The 16,509-nt window shown below is 35.0% G+C and overlaps 1 protein-coding gene and 1 long non-coding RNA gene across 6 annotated transcripts in view; one reads left to right on the plus strand and one right to left on the minus strand.

The window, feature by feature from the left end:
• LOC125613344 overlaps positions 1-7,928 on the plus strand; it is a 9,018-nt gene extending 1,090 nt beyond the window's left edge. The window contains exons 2-3 of the long non-coding RNA XR_007343880.1: positions 6,860-7,122; positions 7,815-7,928. This is a non-coding gene — a long non-coding RNA (uncharacterized LOC125613344). The remainder of the gene's footprint in view (positions 1-6,859; positions 7,123-7,814) is intronic.
• The window catches only part of Slc12a6 (solute carrier family 12 member 6), a 94,975-nt gene that overhangs the window by 20,000 nt on the left and 58,466 nt on the right, over positions 1-16,509 (minus strand). For all 5 annotated transcript variants that reach the window (XM_048793310.1, XM_048793309.1, XM_048793311.1 and 2 more), the window contains 10 exons: positions 13,840-13,934; positions 11,111-11,242; positions 9,959-10,105; positions 8,454-8,508; positions 7,812-7,942; positions 6,878-7,119; positions 4,506-4,720; positions 3,177-3,335; positions 2,895-2,993; positions 2,578-2,635 (listed from right to left, as the gene is read on the minus strand). In XM_048793310.1, coding sequence (XP_048649267.1) covers positions 2,578-2,635; positions 2,895-2,993; positions 3,177-3,335; positions 4,506-4,720; positions 6,878-7,119; positions 7,812-7,942; positions 8,454-8,508; positions 9,959-10,105; positions 11,111-11,242; positions 13,840-13,934 — 1,333 coding nt within the window. The remainder of the gene's footprint in view (positions 1-2,577; positions 2,636-2,894; positions 2,994-3,176; positions 3,336-4,505; positions 4,721-6,877; positions 7,120-7,811; positions 7,943-8,453; positions 8,509-9,958; positions 10,106-11,110; positions 11,243-13,839; positions 13,935-16,509) is intronic.

A 16,509-nucleotide genomic window follows, 5' to 3' on the forward strand; every position in this document is an offset into this window, starting at 1 on the left:
TTTTTTTTTTTTTTTTTTTTTTTGAGAGAGAGAGAGAGAGAGAGAGAGAGAGAGAGAATTTTTTAATAATTATTTTTTAGTTATCGGCAGACACAAACATCTTTGTTTGTATGTGGTGCTGAGGATCGAACCCGGGCCACACGCATGCCAGGCGAGCGCGCTACCACTTGAGCCACATCCCCAGCCCAAGTATGCTGCTTTTAAGTCCTTTTGGTATATATCCAGGAATGGGATAACTGGGTCAAATGGTGATTCCATTCCAAGTCTTGCTGAAGAATTCAGTTCCTAAACTGACATGATGGAGACTTGGATCTACATTTTCTTCTAGTAGGCACAGGGTTTCTAGTCTAATTCCTAGGTCTTTGATCCACTTTGAGCTGAGTTTTGTGCAGGGTGTCAGAGATAAGGATTCAATTTCATTCTAGTACATACTATGGGTTTCCAGTTTTTCCAGCACTATTTGTTGAAGAGGCTATCTTTTTCTCCAATGTATGTTTATGGCACATTTGTGTAGTATGATAACTGTATTTATGTGGGTTTATCTCTGCTTCTAATCTGTACCACTGGTCTTCATGTATGTTTTGGTGCCAAAACCATGCTGTTTATAGCTTTGTAATATAATTTAAGGTCTAGTATTGTGATGCTTTCTACTTCACTTTTCTTGCTAAGGATTGCTTTGGCTATTCTGGGCCTCTTGTTTTGCTCAACAAATTTTATGACTGCTTTTTCTATTAAGAATGTCATTGGAATTTTAATAGGAATTGCATTAAACCTGTATAGTGCTTTTGGTAGTATGGCCATTTTGACAATATTAATTCTGCCTATCCAAGAACATGGGAGATCTTTCTATCTTCTAAGGTCTTCTTCAGTTTTTCTTTAGTATTCTGTAATTTTCATTGCAGAGGTCTTTCATCTCTTGTGTTAGATTGATTCCCAAGCATTTTTTTTTTTTTGAGGCTATTGTGAATGGGATAGTTTTCTTAATTTCTCTTTCAGGAGATTCATCGTTAGAGTCTAAGAATGTGATTGATTTATTGGTGTTGCTCTTGTATCCTGCTACTTTGCTGAATTCATTTGTGAATTCTAGAAGTATTCTGGTGGAAGTTTTTGGGTCTTCTAAATATAAAAACAAAGATAATTTGAACTCTTCTATGTGTATCACTTTAATTTCCTTGTTTAGCTTAATTGCTCTGGCTAGAGTTTCAAGGACTATGTTGAATAACAGTGATGAAATTGGGCACGGGATACTTGATTCTAAGCAAAGGAAACAGATTAGACAAAGGTGTATATATACAGAGATCTGAAACAATAAAGCACATTTAACTCTAAATTACGACTAGAGCATAAGGAGCTTATGAAGGAATGGTGAGAGGTAAGAGCAGAAAGAGGTGCAGAGGTACAGATCAAAGTGGTGTTTGTCTTTTAAAATTATTTTTTGCAATATTAGGGACTGAACCCAGGACCTCACATTTACCAGGCAAACACTCTACCCCTCAGCTACACCTCTAATCCAGTAAGATTTTTTGAGACAGGGTTTCTCTAAATTGCCAGGCTGGCCTAGAACTTTTGATCCCCTGCCTTAGCCTACTGAGCAGCTAGGACTACAGAAGTGAGTCCAGTTCATCAAAGTGATAGATTTTAAAGGGACTTGGCAAGCTCTAAGCAAGGAGATTTACGTGAACAAATTTTGTGCTTTAGAAAAATTGTCCTACTAGCAGTGTGAAAGACTGATTAGAAGGCAGTAAAACTGAAAGGGAGATTATTAAAATAACATAGGCCAAAAATCCTGAAGGCCAGTACAAAGTGATGGGAATACAGAATAGGGGAAATAATGAGACCAGTTAAAGTGGAAGGGTGGAATTTACAGGGCTTAGAAACCACCTGAATGAGGGAATTAATGGCAAAAGCCTAGGATGACACCTAGATTTCTGTCTTGAGAGAGGGGTGAAAGGGGAGGCTATTAATCAAGATGGGAAACATGAGAAGCAGCAGGTTTCAAGGAAATATTTGCTTAGAATTATCTGGCAAAAACACTGTTTTAGAGAAGAGAAAAAGATGGCAACAACAAAACAGCAGCATTCACAGAGGAAAGAAAAAATTAACAGCTTTTATTTAAAATGACAAACAATTATCTCACAAAGGAAATGCTAGACACTTCAAAGTTGTTTTGTTTTATTTGCTCTTCCATACTTTTCTGGACTAGTTTCCCAACAGTTTTTAAACTGTATAAGGAAATACTTATTCAGGCAAATTCACTGCTTTTTTTGAAGAGTGATATTCATTGCATCACACATATTTATAACACACTGGACCTTATTATTCACTAATAGTTTGGGAAACTATATGCATATATTTTCTTTTAAGTGCTGGGGATTAGAACCCAGGGTTCTTGCACACGTTAGGCAAGTGTGCTATTAGTGGTCTTAACTTACAATTCAATACATACATTTTCTTATTGTTAGTCATGATTTATACCTTTGGTTGGATTTTTGAGATTACAACTGTCTTGGAGCTCTGTTGGATGATCAGATGTCATAGAAGAGACATATGATTATTACAAAGAAATTAACTACTCACTTGTCTCTGAGAACAGCACCTTCAATACACGCACCAAAAAGGATAACGTTGCTTAAATCTACCACACTTAGTCAAGGAAACTGCTGCTTATCTTCTAACATCAGATAAGAAGTAGACACTCAGCATTATTTTTCCTATCAATAAAATGAGTGGCTAAATATACTAACCCTATAAAATTCTTCTTGAATTTTTCACATAAGGTAGGTAGATCATCTAGTAATTAGTGAGGTCATAGAAGGAGATAATTTTATTCACTGTAAAAGCACTGATTGTCCTACTTCTACTGGATGTTCCTCTAAGACTCATGAAAAGGATACAGACAAAGGACGTGGTCAGGATGGCAAGGATAGTTCCAATGGGAATAGACTTCTGAGCATCTTTCAAATCTCCAGATCTATTAGAACCAGCCATGATACCTTTTAGAGCGGGGGGAAAGCCCAAGTTAATTTCTTCAGCTCCTGGAAACCTTGATATTCATATTAATACCCAAGCCAAAAGCAAATTGAGGAACCTTGAAAATATAATTCTGTCTCCTTAGGAAAAAAAATCACTCTGTAGGTCTGACAGCTTTTAAAATATAAAACAGTGTATCTGCTTACCTGTGACAGAGGGAAAGAAGATCCCCACTAGGAGTGTGAAGGAGGTGGTAATATCAACAAGAACATACTCATGATTTAAACTTCCCAAGACATCAAATGATTTGGCTGAGGGTTTTTCAATGATCTCTCCCTTGGGTAGATAATTACTCCAAAGATTCTCTGCAGTGGGAAAAAAAGAGAATATAGGTAACAGCAGTATGGTAAGAATATAATTAGGTAATTTCCTACCCAAACAATATTAAAAATCAGACTTTGCTTTTATATAGTATTTATTTATTTAGTAGTGCTACAAATTGAACCCAGAGTCTTATATGTGCTAGGCAAGTGTTCTATGACTGAGCTACATATCTAACACCTCAAAGTTTTTTTTAAATTCTTTTTTTTAGTTGTTGATGGACCTTTATTTTATTTATTTATACGCAGTGCTGAGAATCAAATCCAGTGCCTCACACATGCTAGGCAAGCAATCTGCCACTGAGCCACAACCCCACCCCCTTATCAAAGTTTTAAAAGGGCTGACTGTTTCTTCAATTTCAGCATATAAATAAACACCGCGGAATAAAATACACATAAATAAAAACATAATGCCTTTTCTCACTTAATTTAAATATAACTTGACAAAATGCTTTGATACAACAAATGCAGTCAAACTGAACATCTCACAAAGTCCATTATTCTTTTTTTATTAGTTATCAATATTATTTCTAACACTTTAGTGTGAGCTTGTTTAACATGCAAAGAATTCATGAACCAAACATTTAAAGTAGATGTCACTTAACGAGAGTTTTGAGAATTTAGCTGAGTTAGGAAAACACATGTGTGGGTGTAGTGACATTAAAACAGTTCTATTTTAACTGTCACTGCAGGAGGAACACTGGCAATTTTTCAGGAATACACAAAGCTGGATGTGGTGGCATGTGCCTGTAGCCCCAGCTACAGAGAAGACCGATTCAGGAGGAACATGTGAGCCTAGAAGTTGGAGGCCAGACTGCACAACATAGCAAGACTCTGTCTCAAAGAGAGGCAGAGAGAGAGAGAGACAGAAAGAGACACAGACAGCAGACAGAGAATATACACAAAATATTTTAGTCAGCTCTGTCCTCAGAGGGACATATATTTTAATAGATAACTCTCTGCAAGGGAGTCTTACACAATTTTTCTAAGAGGAAAGTAGAAATATATTGAATTAAGAGCTGTGTGCTGAGAGCTTAAGACAGGAAGTCCCATCATGGCCATATGTCTTCATGGACAATAAAAGAATATAACATGAGAAAAAGTCTATTTTCCTAAGAGAAGAATAAAAACATGTCTAACAACCCACTAACTTACCTGTAATTATACCACTAGCCAACCCAGGAATGCCCTGGATTGAAGTGACATTATTGTGAACAAAGTATTCATCACAGGTAGCATTGAAAAATTGACTTGAGTTACAGAAGAATCCCCACAACTTTGATGGTACCGTCATATTGTTAATTTCCTTGGTCTTAGAGCAAACATCAATGTGTCTTGATGAAAGGGTACGATTACCCAGCATGCAAACCCTAAGTGAAAACAAATGGGGAGAAGATCAACAAGAAAACACACACACACATTTTTAAAAAAGGAAACAGGTCAGTAAAGGGGAAAAAAAATCTCAGTAGTGAGAGCTTATTCTGTCATAGGTAGGAGAGGAAATGATATTTATTGAGTAGCATTGTGAATGATGACTTATAGTTACCACCAAATAATCCTTATAGGGATCTTGCAATGTATTAATATTTCTGTTCTGTGGATGGAGGAACTGAAGTTTAAGGTAATACAATATTTTGCCCAAGGTCATACAAGTGATTGGTGGCAGCGATACAACTCAAACAAGAACAATCAGAAGACACTATGCTGACTCATCTTCCAAAAAATGTTAGGCTACAAATCAATTGTTAAATCAGAAAGAATCCTAGAATCTTTTCATTCTTATTTTTAAAATGGTCTTTTTTTTTTTTTTTTCATTTTTCGCTTAGTAAAGTCTTAAATTCTTGACATCCTCTTGGAAACGTTAAACCTTCTGGTTATGGTTGTGAGGAAGACAGGTTGGCTAAAATTAAAAAGCACATCCCTCTGTGGCCTAAGAGAAAACTGTTTTTGAACATAAGCCTAGACCCAGTGGGAGTGAGGATATTTAAAGGTAATATAAATATTTTTTCTTCCCTTCTAATTTACTTTTCTTCTATCCAGAAAAAATAATACAAATAAAGAATAAATATACCCATGGTTAAAATACCTATTAGGTAGAACTTTTAAAAACTACAAAGTGATCACACACACACACTTCCATATACCTGTTACTCAAATTCAACAACTCTCAACAGTTCCCCGTTTTGTTTTGGGTATTTCTCTAGGTTTTTCATTTTGTTTTGCTGGATTTTAAAGAAAATACCATGTATTATGACTTTCTTATTAACCAAAAAAGATGGGTTAAGAAACCCCAAAGGATAACCTGAGGCAAAATGAAATTTCCCAAGGTAAGATGCAGAATAATATTGCCTTTAGAACTTCTATGCCTCTAAAAAAGATCTTTAGCTATTTTATAGTAACTAATAAACAGAAGAAAAATTTTTGATGGAATTTGTTACTGACATCATGTAGCATGACACAGAAGGAATACTGGACCAAAGTTGGGAAATCAGGTTCGTTTTCTTGCTCTGACATTAATTATTTTGGGGGAAAGTCATTAACTTCACTGGACCTGTTTTTATTTTTTTTTTCAACATATAAAAGCAATTTTTCGGGGCTGAGGTTGTAGCTCAGTGGTAGAGCGCTTGCCTCGCATGCGTGAGGCACTGGATTCAATCCTCAACACCATATGAAAATAAATAAAGATATTGTGTTCAGAAAAAAAAGAGTTAAAAAAAACCCTAATTTTTCTGTAATCTTGTTAAATCAACATAGAACTAAGGAGTTTGATTTCTAGAGCATCCAGATAATTTTTCAAATTATTTTCAAAAAAATAAAGATTACAAATACCCTCAAACTTGTGATCTTTCTGCCTCAGCATCTCAAGTCGCTGTGATTATAGGAGAGTGCTACTATTCCTGGCTCTGCTTATTTTATAACTATAAATTTTTTTTTTTTTTTAAGAGAGAGTGAGGGGGGAGAGAGAGAGAGAGAGAGAGAGAGAGAGAATCTTTTTAATATTTATTTTTTAGTTCTCGGCGGACACAACATCTTTGTTGGTATGTGGTGCTGAGGATCGAACCCGGGCTGCACGCATGCCAGGCGAGCGCGCTACCGCTTGAGCCACATCCCCAGCCCCTATAACTATAAATTCTTAGCAGGAATTTATTCTAAGACAGGATAAAAAAATTAATTAAACAATTTAGAGTTCTTTTGACTATTGATTTTTCAACAATTAAATACCTTAAAGTTTGCTGGCAATGACTACACTTTTAAAGTCCTTCATGAATAGTTCAAATATGTGCAATCACTACTATTGTGAAGAAAACCTAATATTTATTTGAATGATGACCACAGCTGCTAATTTTATGCTTAGGACATAAGGAAGAAGAGATCAACAGGACTTAATTTTCTGGGAGGCTTCCTGACAGATAACTGGGCCAACAGAGAAATCTCAGGTGACTCCATGAAATTCTGATTTAAATTATCACATCACCAGATACTGTCAATGACTCCCCAGTGATGACTAGACCAAGAGACAGACATACGGGAAGTGTGGTGGGGCAAAAGAAGACTTGATGGCTCCAGCGTAGATGGCCAAAATGGACACAATGACACAAGCCAGGAAAAGTGAGGCAAACTTGTTCACATAGCGTACGCCGATGAAAACCACCAATACCATGAGGACCAAAAAGGCTGTGCCATAGACACGCATGTTATTTAGCATGGCTGCTGATTCCTTGAGTGCATCATCACTGCGAAAGATGGCAGCCCGGGGGACGATATATACCTGGTAGGCCAAAAAAAGTAGAAAATGAGATCATTTCAAAATAATCACATAAAAGACCTGAAGGAAAAGCAAAGCTAAAACAAAAAATGACTGGAGAATTAGCTTAATTCCTATTTGGATCTAAAATGCCTACAGAAATGGGATATCATGAATTTTTCTCCCTTGAATAATTATATTTCCAAATGGAAAAAAGGAACAAGTTGATATTTTTTATTCAAAGGAATATATAAAATAATTATTATTTTGAGCCCTGCTTCTTCTGTCATTACTGTAAATAAAAAAATATGTCTCAGTGAATAGAGAAATTGAAGCATTTTATTTCACTGGGAGATATATTTTTATTTATTTATATATATTTAATATATTTATTATATATATATATATTTAAAAAGCTGCATTTTACTATTTCCCCATTGGCACATGTTTTGCCTCCTGTTTCAATTAATTAATTAGACATTAACTCCTTGACTGAGGCAGCAGAGTGGCAGTGATCAAGTGGAGGGAAGGGATAAGCCGGCAAAGGATACCTCAACTTTTCTGCTTCCTATTCATAGTGAGAACCAAGAAATGAGCTAGTAACCACCTCACTGATTTCTATAACTGATGTCTTGAAACACTGATACTGAATAACAAAATAAGCCCAAATCTATATCTTTTCTATACTGTAGACTACAAGTTAAGACATTACTTACCAGAAAAATTTCAATGGCACCAAGGATGTACATGGCTGCTGCAAATGTGGTACCAAGATAAAAGCAGAGGCCAACAGCCCCGCCAAACTCGGGACCCAGTGCCCGGGAAATCATAAAGTATGAGCCCCCAGCTAAAAGACAAAATAGAAGATGAACAGGATAAAGAGAAAGTATTAGTAAAAGGAATATAAAAAGTTATAAATAGGAACAATAAACATATACATGATCCTTCAAATGTCTCAAGCTTTTGAAAATCCTAAATGTGAAAAAAAAAAAAAAAAGATTTGCTAGAGGGAAGTAATAGACAAAGCCTTGATTGTAGGATATATATTGACATCTAATGTCAGTATAAGGAAGAAATCAGGGATTTTACTTCAGATATGAGATTGTCTAATAAAATACATTCTAACTAGAAGAAGCTAAGAGTGTGACTGAAATTAAAGCAACTGTCTAGAAAATAAATGTTAAAGAAGGTACCCTAAGGTCAAACAGTATTAGTTTCTATGACCTGTAGACTGCTAACTCTATTGTAGTATAGGACAACAGCCTAAAGAGTATTCTGTTCCTTGGAAGTTTGCACCTCTGGCTTTATGCATACAGTAATCACCAAGAATCACTGAAATCCAAGCTTGGCCTACTGACCTGGCACTACTCCATTAGTGGCAATGGCACTCATGGAGATAGCAGTCAACATTGTCTGTAGAGAAAGAGAAGGAGAATATTGTTATGGGGTAAGACTGAAATTTCTATAATACTTTCCTATCTATAGCCCTCAGGGTATGTATTAAACATTTAACTATTTTTACTTTTATGGGAGAAGTTGCTGTATACCTAATGGTTTGGAAATGTGACAATATGGTTCAACTCATTCAACTCATTACACTAATCACACTACTGTTATTTGGCATGTACAGTTAATATGTCCTTAACATTGTACTCAGTAGATAAGATGCTATTAAGAACAAATGATCCCACCCTGGATCTCCTAATTAAACAGAAAACAAAGCCTACATAGCAAATTCAAAAGAGTAAATTAAAAAGAATTTACTATGGAAAAAATTTTGGAAAATAGCTTAGAACCTGACTACAGCTATGATACCAAGCTATTTTGTAGCTATGATAAAAGAACAACAGTCAATAAAAAAGAACTTGATGAAAACTTTTTGAGCATCTAAGAACTGATTAAAAACATTACCTAGTAGCAGAATGTAGAATGGCCTGCAGATAGGGAGTACCTGGAGGCAGAGGGACTGGTTAGTAGGCTACTGCAGAAGTTAAGTGAGGGATAAAACTGCAATGGTGGTAGTGTAAATGAAAAGGAAGGGTTGCACCTAAGAAATTTAAGAGAGAGTGATTGCTCTTTGTAGCTGATTAGATATAAAAGGCAACCAAGGAGTCAAAAATATGGTATTGACATTTCAAGTCTGTGAAACTGAAAAGAAAAAAAAGGTAGTACCATTAAGTTATTAATGATATGGGCTATATCCACTTAACCTGCTTTGTATAATACTCAACTACTCAGCTAAGCATGATGCACTGGGAGGGCATAATGGTGACAGGAATAAAAGACGACAGTAGAAACCTATAATAAAATTGATAAGTATGGCTGGGATACATAAAAATAGGAGTTTAAGTTAGTGGAAGATCAGGATGTTCTCAATATAGAAGGAAAGAAGACCTGGAAAGAACAACTGAATTTCTAGGAAAGTCTCTTCCCTTTTGGAAGAGACTTCAAAACTAAACCAAACCCAAACCAGAAACACCTCACCCCCACTCAAATAATTGTCAATATTTTTTTTCAGGACCTATTGGAATAGTTCACCAAAGAAGATGTTTTCTAAAACATCTTCTGTCAAAACTTTTGTGTTATTAAGCTCCAATTATTTAGATTCTGAATTCTTTGAAGATAGGGACTTTTATCTTCTACTTCCACTTGAGGTCTTGTTTTGTAATTTCTAGTACATCGGTGAATAACAGACACTAAATAAATGAAAATCCTTTAGATTTTAATATCAGAATAGTCCCTACTGTTGAGATCATGATTCTTTCCAAGTAGTCTTTATTTTATTCCCAAAGAAGTCAAGTGCATATACTCCTGAGAACTCGCAGTGCTCTAAGTGACCTCCAAAAGCCAATGTGGGACTTACACAGCAGCAGCAGATAAGGACAATTGCAAACGCCTGAAGAACTCCAGCTGTGCCCACCACCCATGTAAGGCGTAGAAAGAGAATTACTCCAAAAATGTTTTGTAGACATGGGAGGTAGACACCCATGAAAGTACCCATTTGGGGAGTCTGGAAAGAAAGATATAGACAAAAGAAAAATTATATAGTCAGCCATGAGATGTTCTTATTCTTTTACTTTTCTTTTTTGCAATTTGCTACCATTTTATTTTTTAATCTTTTCTATAAAAACTTGCTTCCCAATGACCATGTTTATCTTAAAGCAGAGATAATAAATTTAAGTAATATCTTCAAAAAGACATATATAAATCTCTAGAAAAGTCTGTCACTGTATTTCTAATATTCTTAGAGATATACATTTTTATTTTGCATAGGTTCTCATGTGTTTATTATATTCAGGAATGTGGCCCTCAACAATTTAAAAATTTCTGTTCTTTAGAGCTGTTAGATTTCTCTTTTCATTTAAAAATGGAATAATGACCTCATGGAAATCCTTTCGAATTGGGTAAAATTCATTATAGTAGTTAGAAAATGAAATAGATGGAAAAATGAAGATCATTTTATCCCTTTCAAAGAAAGAGCTAAACAATTAGAATGTTAAATTATACATATTGTCTCATATTTTAGAAAAACTGGTATTTAGTATTTAAAAAACGCTTCACTATAGATAGATGGCTTTGGCAGATGGGTGTGGACACACTTATTATGCTATTCGCTCCCACATGGCTCATTCCCTCATATAGTTAGGTCTCTGTTCAAATATCACCTTCTCAGAAGGACTTTCTCTGTCCAGCCTTCCTCAATTAGCAAACTCATCTGTCTGGCTCCTTTATCAGTCTTAGTCTCTGTAACCTTAATTAAACTTTTAAAAGCATTAATCAACACTTAATATGTAATATACTTTAACAGAGTTACAACAGTTTAAGGACTATCTCCCTACATAACAGCAGGGACACCACAAGTACTGCCTGTGCTGACAACAGTGCCCAGAATAGTTCCGATCATATATCAAGCATTTAATAAATAATTATTGAACACAGAATGATGCCATGGATCTTTCCCCCTTTCTTATGTATAGGGCTTTTAAAATTTATCCTTGTTATTCCAAGGCCTCACCTTGGTGGGCTTCTTTTTCCCCTCAGTGATGTTTTCTGCTTCTTCATGTTCCTTTGCTCCTTGTGTTAGATTAGTGTAATTGGCCATGCGGTTAAGGAGAGAAGATACTTTCGGTCTGGTGTCCATTTCTTCCTGTAAAGTCAGAAATATGGAAGAAATGAGTTGTGAAGAACACTGACAATAAGGATCAAAATAAACTTTCGACCATAAAACTGCAAAGTAAATGAGAAAATATTTCACATGTAAATATTTTAAGAAAATTTATTAATGAAACTATTTGTCCCTCATATTTAAAAGATCACAAAGGAGCTGGAAAATGTAGCTCAGTGATAGAGTACTTGCCTTGCATGTTCAAGGCCCAGGGTTTGATCACCCAGCACCACAAAAAATAAAAACAAAACAAAAAGCAGTATTTAATCAGGTCACTAAATCCTTATAAAATTATTTTTAAGGCATAAATTAAAATTTTATGTACTTATGGGTAACATGTTTTGATATGTGCATACACTGTGAAAAGATTTAATCAAGCTACTTAGCATATACATTGCCTCAAATATTATTTTTTTTGTGGTGAGACCATTTAAAATTTGAGAAATTTTTTTAAAAAGGTTTTTTTTTTTTTGTAGTTGTAGATGGACAGAATGCCTTTATTTAATTTATTTTTTTATGTGGTGCTTAGGATCAAACTCAGTGCCTTACATATACTAAGCAAGTGCTCTGCCACTGAGCTACAGCCCCAGCCCTCGAGTAATTTTTGAGAATATATTTACTATAGTCATAATGTTATATAAACTAATCTGAAAAACTTATTCCTCCTGTCTAACTAAAACTTTATACTCTATGACTAACATCTCCCTGTCAGTCCTATCTCTGCCCCAGGTAACTACCATTCTGTTTTGTACTTCTATGAGTTTGACTTTTTCAGATTCCACATTAAGTAGTATTGTATAAATAGACATTATGTAGTATTTGTCTATCTGTGCATGGCTCATTTTATTTAATATAAGGTTGTCCAGATTCATCCATGTGACCAACGACAGGATTTCCTTCTTTTTTAAGTAAATAGTAAACTATTACATTGTGTATGTATACCATATTTTCTCTGTCCATTTGTCCATTGAGAATACTTAAGAGTTGATTACATATCTTGGCTATTGTGAATAATACTATAATGAATAGGGAGTGCAGATATCTCTTTGGCATAATGATTTCATTTCCTTTGGAATATATACCCAGAAGTGGAATTGCTAGATCATGTAAGAATTCTATTTTTAATTTTTTGAAGAAACTCCATGCTGTTTTATGCTTAGAAATTTTTATTTTATTTTGTGGTTTTGGGGATCAAACCCAGGACCACATGCTTGCTAGGCAAGTGCTGTAACATTGAGCTATACCCTCAATCCCCTACATATAACACTCTTAAATGAAAACTCATTATTCTTTTTAGTAGCTATGAAACTTTATCTACAGTGCAAACAAAATAATGCAACCTAGAAAAGAATATTGGTAATATGATCCTTAACTATAACACCCCCTTTTGTGGGGGCTACTAACATTTATAGCAATTACTATCATTTTATTTATCTATCTATCTATCTATCTATCTATCTATCTATCTATATATTTATTTGCTGTGCTAGGGATGGAACCCATGGTCTCGTGCATGCTAAGCTAATGCTCTATCACTGAGCTATATCCCCAACCATATGGTAATTAGTCTACCACCACCTTTGTCTGGCTTTGGACAGTGATTCAAGTGTCATATCTCCTAATATATTTTTTTAAAATAGTATTTCCTTTCAGCTTCCTTCAAACAAAGGTCTGAGGTGGATATTTTGTTTAATCACAAACGTTTGTCCTTAACCTATAAGACATACAGTAAAAATATAATTAGATTATATTTTATCTTAGATAATCTTATCTAAGTCCTTTTCATTATGCTAAGTGAAATAAGAAAAATACCACATGACCTTACTTATATGCATAATCTAAAAAAGTTGAACTTATAGAGTAGAATGGTGGTTACCAGAGGCTGAGGGCAGAAGAGGGAGATGTTAGTCACAGGGTAAGGCATAAAGGTTCAGTTAGAAGGAATGTTTTCAGATCTACTACACAACATGGTAACTACAGTTAATAATAATATATATTTCAAAATAACTTTAAAAAATTTCAAGGTTTGTACTACAAGTCCTCCTTAACTTGCAGCCTCTTCCTCAGTGGTTTTTGTTTAATTATAAGATAAATAACACTTTCCTCAAACAGCATTAAGAAATACACTGCTTTATACTTAGAAAATTATTCCAATGTAAATATTTAAATCATAGAAAAGCTAGATTGCAACATTCTTCATGTGACTTTTCTCCCTTACTTCATAGAAATGTGATTTAATGGGTACATGCTACAATTAGATATACAGACAAAATTAACAATTACAAGTTATAACAATAACTACTATATTTTAAGAAAAAATTTAGTTGTAGATGAACACAATACCTTTATTTATTTATTTATTTTTGTGGTGCTGAGAATTGAACCTAGCGCCTCACATGTGCTAGGCAAGTGCTCTACCACTGAGCCACAACCCCCGCCCTAACTACTATATTTTATTTTAACATTGTTTATTATATTATCCAGTTTGTACTATTTTAAAACCAAATGGGACAGAAAATGTCTTATCTTGAAATTTCTGTTCCTTAAGTCTCTGTCCATAGTTTTCTCCAAAGTATTACCTCAAAGAGTGCCAAGTTTTTATCAAAATATTCATCTCCTTCTTCAAAATTGGAATTATTGAGGTAAGCATTTCGAGCTTTCTTATGCCCATCATCTGGAACAAAGGGTAAACCAAGTTAGTTTCTCATTAGCATTGAAGAAGTATCAGTACCAAATACCTGTGTGTTGCCTCTGTATTAATATAACTAATTTTCACATTTAGATTTAATGTAAGAGTAACAGAATTCAATCAGCATTGCGTGGAAAATGTGGCTATCTTTCCAAAAGGAGTAAAAGCAAACCTTTAATAAATAAATGTGGGTCATTCCTTTTTTTGATACAAAAAAAATAAAAAACCTTTGGAGACACTATACTTTGAGGATTCTAGCCTATAATGACTCATTCCTAAAGTTGCCTCAATCCAGGATGAGAAAAAAAAAATAGTACATTTATTAAGTGCCTACTCAATGTACAATACAGTACTGGGCTACTTTACACACTTGTTATGGTTTGGATGTGATATGTCCCCCAAAAGCTCATGTATGACAATGTAAGGTTTAGAGGACAAATGATCGGGTTATGACAGCATTAACCCAATCAATGAATTAATTCTCCGATGGGAGTGAGTGAGTGGTAGCTGAGGCTGGTAAAGTTGTCTGGAGAAGGTGGGTCATTAGGGGCATGCCTTTGGGGTATATATTTTGTATCTGGTGAGTGAAGTCAGTCAGTCAGTCAGTCTCTTTCATCATGTGAGCTGCTTCCCTCTGCCACACTCTTCCACCATGATGTTCAGCCTCACCTGGAGTCCCAAGGAATGGAGCCTGCTGTCTATGTACTGAGATCTCTGAAACCATGAGCCCCCAAATAAACTTTTCCTCCTCTACAGTTGTTCTGGTTAGGCCTTTTAGTCACAGCAGCAAAAAAGCTAACTGAAATAACACTGTTGCTGTAAATAAGGAAAGAAAAATCTCTCTGACTTATTTGCTTATTTTTGGTACTATGTATTGCATCCAGGGTCTTGCACATGATGGGCAATTACTCTACCAGTGAGCTATACCCCCAGCCCTTTCAAATTTTATTTTGGAACCAAGTCTTGCTAAGTTACTTAGGCTGGCCTCAAACTTGTCATCCTTCTGCCTCAGCCTCATGTAGCTGGGGATTATAGGCATGTGCCACCATGTATGGAGCTTCTTCCACTTTTTTTTTTTTAATATTAAAAGAGGCACTCAGTGGAAATTTGATGAACCAGCTGTGAAGAAAAAAAAAAATACTGAGCGCCCAAGACAGCAAAGTTTGTGTTGATTATCTCCTTAACTTTGTTTTTTATTGTGTAAAAGTTATATAATCTAGCAGGAGAGAATAGAAAAATAAGGAGTCCTAGTGGCCAAAAGTGGGATAAGTACTAAAAAAAAGAAATGATCTGAAATGCAGACACAAGAAGTATCCAAAATGATACTTTAAAAAATTAATCACCTTTGCAGAGTTGTTAAGAAAACAACACAGAACTCTGAAAACAGTAGAAGGAAAGAATCAAGTAATTACACTCTCTTTCTTATTCCAACTGTACTTCAGGATAACTAAATTGCTAAAAGAAAACTTCATTTTAGAAGCATTGTAGCTAATTTATGATAGATGGAATGATAAGACTTAGAGAAAAAGAGAATAATTTGCAACCCCTTTGAAAATAATAGATCTAGGGAAGGATCATCAATAGTTGCTAAAATCATTAGGGAAAGGGCTGAGGCAGAACCTTACAATTGGTGGACCAGGGTGGTACAGAGCCCACTGAAAGTAGGACAAGACAATGTCTTACTGTAACACAATGAAAAGCACACTGTACAACCTATGCTATATTATGAAAAGGATGGAAATTGAATCTAATTAAGCCTGCACATCTAACTACCAGTTTTCTCTTACACACAAACACATGCACACATACACACACACCACAAAGGATGAACATGTTAAATTAATGCCACCACAAGGATATAATCATCAAATTCATGACAAATAATATTATTTCTTCAGCAAATGTCATTAACCCCCCCAAAAAAGTGAACTCTCATAGATTTGAGATATAACAATCAATTATTAAGATGTGAACTTTGGGGCTGGGGCTATAGCTCAGCAGCAGAGTGCTTGCCTAGCGTGTGTGAGGTCCTGGGTTCGATTCTCAGCACCACATACAAATAAATAAATAGAATAAAGGTATTGTGAAAACAATTTTTTAAAAAAGATGTGAACCTTGCTAGATCCTGACATAAACAATTCAAATATAGAAAGATACTTTCAAAACAGAGAAATTTGAATACATGCCAGGTATTTTTTAAGGGGGTAAGTAAAACCGTATGATGCCTGGGATTTTCTTTAATATTCTAGGCAGCATACTACAGTGATACATGTACACCCATATTTACAGCACAATTCACAACAAATTATGGAAGCAGCCTAGGTGTCTGTCAGTGGATGAATGGATAAACAAAATGTGGTATATATACAGAATGGAGTTTTATTCAGTTATAAATAAAATGAAGTTATGCCATTTGAAGGAAACACATGTTAAGTGAAATAAGCCAGACTTAGAAAGTCAAGGGTCAGGGCTGGGCTTGTGGCTCAGTGGTAGAGCACTTGCCTACCACATGTGAGGCACTGGGTTTGATCCTTAGTACCACATAAAAATAAATAAAATA

This window comes from Marmota marmota, unplaced genomic scaffold (assembly GCF_001458135.2).
Source record: "Marmota marmota marmota unplaced genomic scaffold, marMar, whole genome shotgun sequence".
NCBI lineage: Eukaryota > Metazoa > Chordata > Mammalia > Rodentia > Sciuridae > Marmota > Marmota marmota.